The sequence below is a fragment of the Cotesia glomerata genome, linkage group LG1 (assembly GCF_020080835.1).
Source record: "Cotesia glomerata isolate CgM1 linkage group LG1, MPM_Cglom_v2.3, whole genome shotgun sequence".
In the NCBI taxonomy this organism is placed as follows: domain Eukaryota; kingdom Metazoa; phylum Arthropoda; class Insecta; order Hymenoptera; family Braconidae; genus Cotesia; species Cotesia glomerata.
This window is the reverse complement of record NC_058158.1, coordinates 20677204-20689311: the sequence shown is the minus strand read 5'-3', so window position 1 is coordinate 20689311 and position 12108 is coordinate 20677204. Positions and strand designations below refer to the sequence as shown.

At 31.4% G+C, this 12108-nt stretch overlaps 1 protein-coding gene and 1 pseudogene across 1 annotated transcript; one reads left to right on the top strand and one right to left on the bottom strand.

Annotated features, from left to right (window-relative positions):
* Window positions 1-1484: 1484 nt before the first annotated feature.
* LOC123267642 lies at window positions 1485-4454 on the bottom strand (annotated as a pseudogene).
* An 879-nt stretch (window positions 4455-5333) lies between these two features.
* Window positions 5334-6871, top strand: LOC123267563 (selenoprotein V-like). The gene is made up of 2 exons (XM_044732304.1): window positions 5334-5355; window positions 5718-6871. The coding sequence occupies exons 1-2, from the start codon at window positions 5334-5336 to the stop codon at window positions 6869-6871; spliced, it is 1176 nt and encodes a 391-aa protein (XP_044588239.1).
* Window positions 6872-12108: the final 5237 nt, after the last annotated feature.

Sequence of the window (12108 nt, the reverse complement as noted above, 5' to 3'; positions counted from 1 at the left end):
CACATGTCTAAATACTCTAAATCAACTCTACTCTCGACCTTTGTTTTCCACTTCTAGTCTTTTTACAAAAAATTATTCCGCCTAGATAATATTCGACACCGACCTCGTTAAAGTCTGAGAATATTAATTTTAAATTAATCACCTAGCGCACATATCAAAATACTCCAAATCGATTCTTGTCTTAATTTTAGTTTTTCACTTTGTAATAAAAATTCAAGTCTCTTCTCAAGAAATTATTCCGCCCAAACAATTTTCATCACCAACCACGTTAAATTCTCAAAATAATATTTTTAAAAAAATACCCGGCTCAGATGTTGAAATACTGCAGCATATTTTTGCTTCCTTACTTAATTTTTTAAATGGTTAAAAAAATTTTAATCTCTTCAAGAGAAATTATCCCTTCCAGACAATAATCGTCACCGAGCTCGTAAAAATTTCAAAATGATAATTTCAAAATAATCACTCGGCGCAATCGTCAAAATACTCCAAATCAATTCTACTCTCAATCTTAGTTTTCACTTTGTAATAAAAGTTCAAGTCTCTTTACAATAAAATTATTCCGCCTAGACAATTTTCGTTTTCGACCACATTAAAATCTCAAAATAATATTTTTAAAATAATCCGGCGCACATGTCAAAATACTCCAAATCAATTTTACTCTCAATCTTAGTTTTCCACTTTGCAATAAAAATTCATGTCTTTTCACAAGAAATTACCCCTCACAAACAATGTTTGTCACCAACCACTTAAAGTCTCACATGAAATTTTTTAAATAATCACCTGGCGCACATGTGAAAATACTTCAAATCAATCCTGCTTTCAAATTCAATTTTTCACTGAGTGATTTTTACCCAGCATTCGATACAAACATATACTATTCTTCTGCTGATCAGAACCAGGCAGCGACTTCGATAACAGTGGTGCTCCAAACTATCAAGTTGATTTTCTTTCTTGCTTCAGTTTTATAACTCTTCTTACCTGAAAAAATTTCTTTTTAGTCATAACTCGATTTATTTTTTTTCATTTTTAAAAATTATTACATTTACCTTGTTCATACCGCCGCTTAAAATTCTTACCTTTTTTTTTTTATCTTACAGATAATTTATTTTGTCTAATTAATTCTTGGTTGATGCTTTTCTTACTTTATATCCACAGTTTCTACGTTCACTCTCGTCTAGGTCCGGAATTTCAGCATAGTCATTACTTGGTGCGTTGGGTATCAGCAACCATGCTAATGGGAAAAAAGTCCGAAAACCTCTAAGAAGGTCCTCCAGGTCTACTCTCGCCGTAAAATGTCTTCCAATTAGGAATAGCGCGTTTCCTTATTCGTCTCCGAACTAGTTAAGGATACAGCAATTAAACAGCGCCGGTGAAGTAACCGCGCGTTCTTTGAACCCACCTGTACTGGGATTATCCATTTGAGCTATCCATTGTTAAAATTACATTCATTTTCTTCATTACTTGATCAGTAATTATTTGCAGCATTATTTGTAGAAATCTTCATTCGAATCCAGCATCAATCCTTCCCATTGCGCTCCTTTCTTGCACTGAGTCATCAGTATCGTATACTTGTCGCCTTCGAACAGACCTGGAACCTTTCCATTGGCCAGCGAAGTATCCATACACTGCAAGAGTCCCGATTCCAATATATTGGACTCGTCAAAAATGATAGCTATCTTTTCATCCTTGCACCCCGAGCGTCTCAGTATTACGGTGTATTCATTATAAATCTTCCATTTGGAAGATTGATAGCTCGTTCATCAAGCTGATTAACCTTGACAGAGTAGTTTTACCATCTCCTGAAACCCTAATCAATAGCTAATGTTCCTGATGCTGCCAGAAAACCCGGAAGAATGTCCTGCTCTCCAGGGACATAGTCTTTGTACTGGCAGTTGCTGTACAAAATAGGCCAGAACAAAGCTTTTTCCTTGTTTACGTCAATGAAGTACTTAGTGGCGATAATGTCGATGCTTTTATTAGTTCAAGCCCGTTCCGAGTATTCTACGAAGTCTCAGCGCCTCATGGGCCCACACACTCACCAATCTTTTAATAGACAAGCTGTCTAGCGGACGGATCGCCTCGCAAATTCCTCAGACAAATCTCATCATTTCTTTAGGCGAATGTACGTAGTGCGGCAGCATGTCCTGGTGGCATTTTGGTGATAGTCGCGTTCAAATCCTGGATTTTGACATCACTTTGACGTTCAGTGGTAAGCTTAAATGCTCCTCGTTGGGCAAGGTCAGTAATTTGTTGTCGTCTGATACAGTTCTTACATTTTTTACCCACTCGGGGTCCACATCACCGTCTAATATTATCCACTGACGTTTATTATCTCGCCTCAAACAATGTCTATCATATTCCACAGGATTACGTGAGCGACGGCCTCGATTTCTTCAAATCACTCGAGAGCTTTTAATTAAGAGTACTTTCCATGTACTTGTTGTTCCGGATCTGCTTGATCCTACCATCAGTAATCCATGATTGAGGTTACAAATTTGGTACAGTTGTAAACCTGGAAGAAAAATAAAAATAAAAAATTATATTATTAGATGAAGAAATCAATTTAAACTCGGCATTTGAAAAAAAATGCTTTTCTAACCAAATTTGTGAAGAAAAAGTAGACGCTGATAAGCTGGTTTGATAAACTGTTGCTAACTTTATTTTTTTTTTTAATTAATGTTTAATATTTTAAATTGAGAATAATTTTTTCAATTTTTTAATTAATTAGAATTTAATAAAAATTAATATGATAGTTAGTCTTATTGCAGATAATTAAATATATTCAAAAATAATTTAGGGTGTCAATATTTAGACCCCTGTCAATAATTGGGGCTTTTACGCTAATTTTAGATAATAATTACTTCGATTTTGAACAAAAAAATTTTTCACAACCTTAGAACATCCATAATGCAAAATAATTAATAATTTAATTCGAAAAATAAATTGTAAAAATGCGATATTTACTCATTTTTTGCATTTAGTTATTATTGCAAACAACCATTGATTATTTCTTAATGCCGAATTCTATTCACAGCTCATAATTATCTTTTATATATTTAAATAATAAAAACGTTCATTTATTTAGTGAATTGAATTATTATCATGTATTCCAGCTATAAGGTTATAAAAAGTGTCAAAAGAAAATTGCTATTTTTGCTTTTCATTTTCAATAAATATTTATTAACTGTTAACAAATATTTATTAACACTTAATAAATTGTTTTTAATAAATAACTTATTAACTGTTAATAAATGTTTAATAAACCCTGTGATGTTAAAAAATCATTTATTAACTGTTAATAAAGCTTTTTAAATATAAACAAACCCTCATATCAGTGTAAATAAAGTCAAACTAAATTACTATTTCTTGCCAAGCGCCTCCTTGTTCATCATCACCTTCTTGGTAAACCAAACACTCTTCATCGTAAACTTTCCATGCTTGATCCTTCAATCCTAAAAATTCAAAAAGTAATTAATTAAAAAAAAAATTCGTTCAATTTTAAACAACTAAACAAACCTTTTATTCCAGCTCACGTGTAATTAACTCTCGGAAACATTATTGAAAAGACTAAACAGCAGCAGGATATCCTTAGCAACTTATTTAAAAAACATCGTTCCGCAAACAAACTAAATACAAATTTCTTGCTCCGGTAAATTCTCAGCAATAGAAATTTCATCAACATTCTCTTCACACGTTTTTTGAACCATTTCCTCCTTAATTTTCTGAATTTTATCTGTTTTAACATTACCAGCGAAAATCTTTACAGACTTTAAATCACGCAACCCGAATTCATAATGAGACTGATTGGACAATTACTCATCTCAAAACTTGAAGACCGGCATTCTGATGCTAGCTAGTTTTTCAGTAAATCTTGAATCATTGACTAAACAATATGACATGAGCAATCTGCTGCCTGTCAAGAGTTGTTATAGCAAGCGACCTGAATAATTTATTAAGATTATCCGTTAAATTAGATCGTCCAGCATACCCAAGGTGCATTGAAATAAATATCGTCTTATTAACCGACACTTTAGGCTGCTTGCCTACCAATTCCAGACACAAAGTCGTTGTTTTCTTATTTCTCTACCTTCTATCTGGCTCTTCAGCGTTTTCTGGATGGTCTGGACTTGCTGCAAGACTGCAGAGAGCATGCGCTCTTCAAGACGGTTGGACTCATCGAAGCACCCCCAGCGTTCACCCTGGTAAAGACCACAGAATTTTCACACCCAATATGAGGATCTGTGCTTAGTAATTGTCACACCAGGTCGTTAAGCGGTCGCGTGTATGTTATCATTTTTGGATCGCTATACATTAAATACAGCTTTAACCACAGAAGACGCCAGAGTCACTCACATTTTTTTCTTCACTAAAATCAGCTCCTCGTTTGTCTTCGGATGCTCGACCGTAGTCACTGGAGTTTGGAAACTGACTTCCTCGCACTCACGAGAAACCATTCTTGTTATCACCGTGTTATTTTTGTTTAGCAAGATAGGTTGCGGTTGCATTATCCGCGTTCAAGATGTTCACCCATAGACTTTGGTATTTTTTTTTTTATATTAATCCGATAAAAATTCTGACAACTCACTTGTAAGGTTATGTCCCCGGTGAATTCTTCACAGCACTCTTTCTTCAAATTTCACTTAATATTTTTCACACAAATTTATAATAAAATGATACACACAGTCACTTAATCAAGTTGAGACATATTTATATGAAAATTAAATTTTATTTATTTATTTTTTTAATTACTTCTACTCTCAATACTTTAATAATTTCCAACCTCCATAAAACAATAACATTATTGTTTATATAGACTCATACGCATGTGACGTTAACACACTATAGCAAATATTCATACGGTGTGGTGCAAGTGAGAAAATCAAAAAGTCATGAATGGTTAAGGCAATAGCATTGTTTATGGTGTGCTCTTCTAATCCAATAAAATTCAAATGACGCTGAAGTTAGCGAAATTAAAAATTTTTTTTTTTCATTAATCAAATTAGAATTAAAATAGATTTTTAGGATATTGCACTTATATTATTTCGAGTTTTTGACACATGAAATTTTTTTTTTTTAATTTTTTGTAGCAATTTATTCATTAAAAAAAAAAAATTATAAAAATTTTTAGATGTTGGCAAATTTCAGTGTCATAAATATTACTACCGACGATGTATACAGAGATGTGGTCATCAATCCTGTACTAAAGTTGGCACTCTGTGTAAGTCAGTATAAGGGGCTAACTTAAGTACACCAGGCATCAATGACCACATTTGGATTATTAAGCTTAAAATATTAATTTTACGTGTTCATCCGCCATCTTAAAAATAAAAAAAATGAATCCGGCACGTTCTCGTGGTAAGTAATAATTTTTAATTAATATTTTGATACTTAGTTTAATTAAATTGGGTGATTAGAGTTATTATCAAGTTTTGCATAAATGATTACAAGAATATTACATAAAATAATAAAATAACAATAATATAGTATATTTTTATAACATTTGAATGATTGTAAAAAAATTTTCTGTCTAAAATTCCACAGTGGTGAATTAAAAAAAAAACTAAAGATGTAAATTTCTTAAAAATATTATTATTATAATTAATTTGTTAAGAAAATTTAAATATACATGAAACTATTTTACGCTAAGTAAATAATTTCATAATAAATATAATTATTTTATAAAAATTACTAAAAACTCCCTTTTTTTTTTTTAACAGGTAAAGCAACGCTCAGAATGAAAAGCACGCGGGGCCAGGGTGTAGGAAGAGGACGAGGACGAGGACGAGGTACACAAGGACCAAGAACTTACGCCAACGTAGTGGTGGATGTTCCTGCTTGTGCCCCCGGACCAGCTCCAGCTTTAGCTTTAGCCCCCGGACCAGCTCCAGCTTTAGCCCCTGGACTTCTTCCAGCTGCTCCTCCAGCTCCAGCTGCCGTTCCTGCCCGAGTCCGGCAACTACTGCCAGCAGCTCTTCCAGCTCCAGCTCCAGTTCCTGCTCGAGTCAGTCAACGACCGCCAGCTGCTTCTCTAGCTCCTGCTTCTGTTCAACTACCGCCAGCTCTTGCTCCAGCTTCTCTTCAACTACCGCCAGCCCCAGCTCCAGCTCCTGTTCAACTACCGCCAGCCCCAGCTCCAGCACCTGTTCAACTACCGCCAGCCCCAGCTCTAGCTCCTGTTCAACTACCGCCAGCTCCAGCTACAGCTCCTGCTCCTGTTCAACTACCGCCAGCTCCAGCTACAGCTCCTGCTCCTGTTCAACTACCGCCAGCTCCGGCTCCTGCTCCGGCTCCGACTTCTGCTCCAGTCCCCAGCGCAGCTTCTGCTCAAGTCCCTGATGCAGCTTCTGTTCAAGTGCCTGACGAAGCTTCTGCTCTAGATTTAAAGTATAAAGGTATTCTAAAACAAAATCGTAACCTAAAAAAAAATATGAAGCGACTGTTAAAAAAACAGTCAACTTCTCAAGCTAGCCACGGTCAATCAACAAGTCAAATACTCACACATCAGCCAATTGCTCATCAGGCTAACACACATCAAACGCCCAATCCTCCAGCACTCCTGTATCAAGCAAACGTTCCTCGTGCAGTTAATACTGAACCATACATTCAACAGATGCACAAAATAGAACCCCAGTCTATCGTACCTCAATATCAACCTGTTTCTGCACAAACATTATTTCACCATTCGCTCGTACAGCAACAAATGCTACAACAATCCTTAATTAATCAGATTAATCTGCTGCAGCACTCTAATGCATTCATACCTCATGCAGGACAATTCAACTTCCCACAAATTCTCACTCGGGAACAGCTTATGCAGCAATTATTACAGCAATTTTTGCAAAGTGCACAGCTCAGCATCAATTTTAAATAACTTAATTTCAAATAAATATAAATTTTAAATATTGTAACTACTTTCATAAATAAAACATCAATATATCTTAAATAAATGTTTTTATTTATTACCTAAATACATTAGATAACAATAATTATTATTATTATTTTGCCTCGATTTTACAACTTTTTAATTAATTACACGATTGGTTATCCACGTAGTCTAATTAATTTGCACATCATTCGATAGATAATTTAATGTAGATTAATTCTATCACTGGTAAAAATCAATTTAATATAATAGAGCCAGAAAAAAATATCAAAATAATTAAAAGAAAATTCCTGTCAATCAACACAATTTTCCGTTTGAAACACGATAACTTGCGTAAAAATTCACAAATTCAAACAGTTTTTTCTATTAACTTGGCGTCAACTATGCGGAGATCACTATTGAAGATGGTCATCTTATTTAATGTTGTTTAATTGTTAATAATGAAAAACTAAAATCAATGAAAAAAAAAACATGACTGTTTGTATATATATCCGTATCCTTAAATGTTCTACCGACATGCATGACAGCTGATGCTGCGCACACTTAGTGCGCATGATCAGTTTAAAGTACCGCGCGAAATTTGAAATGAAAAGACAAATAAAATAAAAAAAAAATTGTACCTATTTAAAAGTAATAAAAGAAATAACAAATAACAAAAGTAACATTTAAATAAAAAAGGAGTAAACTAATATTTAACAAAATTTGTTTTAAAAAATTATTTTGAAAAAATTGCATTTTTAATTTTTTAAAATTTCTAAATGTCAATTTTTTTTCTAACTTCTTTTGTAATAATTTAATTGTTACAAAAATTGTTAAAATTATCAAATATCTGCTAAATTAATTTTCATTTTATTTTAATCAATTTGAAATATAGGAAAATGAGATTATGAGGCATGCACTTTTGGATTTTCTAAACCTTGTATTTTTTTTGTAAAAAATTTTTTCTTTACTTTTTAAAATTAACCCTTCAGTACCCATGTTCTTTTTAGTGTCTCACTTGCACTGCAGCGACATCCTATAAGTTGAATGTTGTTGCGTGAGTAAAATTCTCATAGCGACGGTACTGAAGGGTTAAGAAAGTACGAGCATCAATACAACTTTCGATAAAAGGCTTGATTTTTTTTTAATATGAAGTTTAAATATGTCTAAACAAATTCCGAAAATTTGAAAGAGATTGCCGGATTAATTAAATAAATAATTAACTTCAAAGTTGAGCAATTTCAAATTAGTCTTATGGGGTAACCTCCAGACATTGATACATTTCTGTATTTTTCTCGTAAAACTGTCGGTGAATATTTTTAAAATACTTATAGATGAAAGAATATATATTAGTGATAAATTTAATTTAAAAAAATTGACACTTGCCCTACTAATGAAAGTGTATTAATTAAAAGAAAAATAAATGCCGCCATTAGCCAATGTGAAATGTGTATCTATATTAGGGTGTCCGTTACTTTCCAAGTTGACTTTTTTTTCACGATCGCCCCCTGGATTTTTAGTTCTTGACCTAAAAAAAAATATTTTACCCAAATAAGCTCTTAATTACCAAATTGAACCGTGCCGAAGTCGAGTTACATTTCCCATTTAAATAACATGGGAATTTGGAACTTTTTGCAATTATTTTTTTTTCTTCAAAAAAAATGTCACCACGATTATGATCAGTGCATATTCTGATGAGAAATTGAATGCTCTACAAAAAAGTTCTCTTATAATTTTTCGATAAAATCATTCCTTTAGAAGTTATTTGTGGTTAAAGTTGTGTTTATAGTTATTATCATAGTTTTGCAGTCTTGCTGTAAAGTTTTTTGTGTTATAATCATTTATTTTATCTATAAATGTTCCAAAAATTTTATCAAAATGATTAATAGTTACAGTAACGTTAACAATACGATGTATTGAATACATTTTTAATAATATTGCCGCTTATTTGTATTTTTTCTGTCTCTATTCACATTTATTTGTTAAGCAATTTTTAGTCACATTATGATAAGTATTCATGAATTTGTTTGTTTTTGTTTTCATGAATAATTTGCACTTAATATTGTTTTTGTTCTTTTTTATGCGTTAAATTGTTGATGTATTTTTAAGTTCATCGAAGCGCTCTTTCGGCTACATCGTTAACAATTGTAGATTATTAACAATGTCTAATCCTTCCAAACAATCATTATTGGTGGCTCATGTCTCAAAGTTAATCTCTAGCAATTTTTTATTTATGTTGAATCAAAAAAAAAATTTTCATCGAATTTGAATCAATAAAAATTAATTTATTTAAGAAAGAAATCAATATTTTTTTTTTTTGAATTGATAATTTCATTATCTGCATTAACTATATAGCGTTCAGGGGGAATCAAAATCGAAATTTTCATCACATTTTAATAATTTAACGTAGTTGAATCCTGCAAGACATATTTCAAGAAAATTATGAAATTTTTTTTATTGAAAGATAATTATATTAATGATTCACCACCAACATTTCAGATCAATTCACCACATTGTTTTTAAGCAATGAATTTTCGAAATTGCAACATTTACACGCAAAGGTATAGAAAGATGGTGAAGTTATATAACTTTTATATGTGAAGTTATATACTATAGTATGAAGTTATATACTATAGTATGAAATTATTTGCATCACTCGAGTGGTATGGAATATTTCATACTAACTTTACCATCTCTCTATACCTCTGCGTATAAATGATGCAATTTCGAAAATTAATTTCTCAAAAACGGTGTGGTGAATCGATCTGAAATTTTGGTAGTGAATTGTTAATATATTTATCTTTCGATAAAAAAAATTTCATAATTTTCTTGGAATATGCCTTGCAGAACCCAACTGTCTTCATCATTTTTCGTTTTACGTAAAGTTATGTATTTGAATCGAAAAAAGTCAAATCAGCTTTTTCACCAGTTAAACACCACAGATGGTTTTTGAATTTGTGCAATACTGCCTCAGAAATTTTCTTAACGGTCGTCCTGTAATGATACAGTCTTTATATAATTTATATCTTGGTATAGAGCTGATGCTGCAAGAGGTGCCAAAAACCAAAATGATACATAAATAAATACTATGAATGAACAAATATCCAAAACATTTTGTTGCGTTTCAAGATCTAACTCGAAAATGTCCCGAAAAATATATATTTTCAGCGAATAAATCGCTTTTGACATCTAGCGTGCATGGTGAAATGCAACTGGTTTATAAAATTTGATTTCATTGGCACTCTAATAATGCAACTAAAAATTGCTTAACAAATAAATGTGAATAGAGACAGAAAAATACAAATAAGCGGCAATATTATTAAAAATGTAATCAGATCGAATTTCAGGCCTAATCATACATGAACAGGCATGGTTAGGTCTGATAATTTTTTCCCGGGTAGTCTTCATCAGAATTAACATAAAATTTCTTTTTTGTAATTGATTATTATATGTAATGAAAAATTAACACATTTTTTTCAGGCTTACTCAGAAGATGAAATATATATAAAATACGTAATAAAAAATGTATTGATCAGTTATCATCATAATCAATAAAATATTTTAAAATACAATTTATCAATTTTATCATTTCAATAATAAACATTTAGTTTAAATATGGTGTTCTTCTTTTAACGTAAGTTGAAAAAATTAAAAATTCTGAAGTAACAGCTAAATTTAATGTTAGTTTTTTAACAATAATTAAATTTTAATTTTACAAAAAAACAAAATAATACAATACAGAAAACTCTGCGATGGTTTGATGGCTCCATAACTCTAAGGTGCAAAAAAATAATAAAATGTATATATAGATAAACAAATACGCAGTCGTATCATATCATTTTTATAAATAATAGTTAAACGACAGTGAATTAAACGCTCATATTAATTGAAAAAAAAAAACCATTCGGCAGCCGAAATGGAAGTAGATTTCATCATGAATAGAAAAAAATATAACGAAGATTGTATACAGAACTAGGGCTTTTAACTTATATGCAATCGACAAAAATATATATCGACGGACAAATACTAAAACCAGTGCAATAGCAAATTTCATAATTGGCATAGGGGAATGGGGCATAATTTTGAGACTACACATATGACATGGTACTCATATTAAAGCTTATTTAAAGAGCTTTCAGATGCAATTTACAGAATTGCAATAAGTTATCCCATTCCAAAGTTATTTGAGTTCGAAAGTGAAGAAATATGAATTTTTATGATTTTCAAAATTTTTAAATCCTGGTATTTCTAAATTACTTGACCGATTAAGCTCATCTTCGAACTTGACTTTGGTATTTATCTGTAGAATAAGTATGTTGAGTTTGGTAGAGATCCGTTGTAAATTGGCGACGCTATCGTCGTGACGATATATATATATAAACTTTTGAATCATATGTATTTTCCGACTCAGCTCGACGAGTATAGTCGAAATATAGCAAAATTTTTTAAAAGTTCCGTCATGAGGACCAATGCAATAGTTAGATTTCTATGAAATCTACTAAAAATTCTTAGTGTTTCATATCTGATGATAAAAAAAATTATTCCGGTAGGATTATTTTTTCTAGCAATTTCTCTGTCACATACACGGATTCATAAATACAGACATATGGATGTCCAGAAAAGATTATTTTTAATGTTATTATTTACTATGTTAAACAAAATAATTATTATTAAAATATATTTTTTTGTGCCTGACATATTATTTGACTTAATATAAGTGCACTTATATTATCCTATAAGTGCGATATAATTAGAAAAAAATCAATATCAGTTTCAGGAAAACTACTTTTTTTGTCATGTCGAGAGTAGAGCACTACCTCAACGCTTCGCTTATGAGGCCTGCAATTTACTTCGATCATGAAAAAAAGTTTGAGGAGAATTCTTTACTTGGTTAAAGTAAATCGTTTTTTCTATCTTTATAAAATTTTTGGAATTTCGAAACCATTTCGGATTTTCACTGTAGTGAAAATATTACGTTTAATTTACGTTTTTTCTATTTACAAAATGAAATTCATGTATGTTATGCTTTTAAAACATTGATTTTACATTTGCCAAATCAGAGAGTTGGAGTTACGTTCGTAACGCTCGAGATGTTGGAATCACACTTCATATTTCGACTTGGGTTGTTTCTTTTCTTATGAATTTCAATATCAATATAATCTAATTTGTTTTAAAATAGTTCAATGAGGAAAAAAAAATACATTCTTAACAAAAAAATGAATTCTCATGAAAATTATGACGGTTAT

Coding starts and splice junctions, on each gene's coding strand:
- LOC123267563 (XM_044732304.1), top strand. CDS start 5,334: ATGAATCCGGCACGTTCTCGTG. Junction 5,356..5,717: donor GAATCCGGCACGTTCTCGTG/GTAAGTAATAAT, acceptor TTTTTTTAACAG/GTAAAGCAACGCTCAGAATG.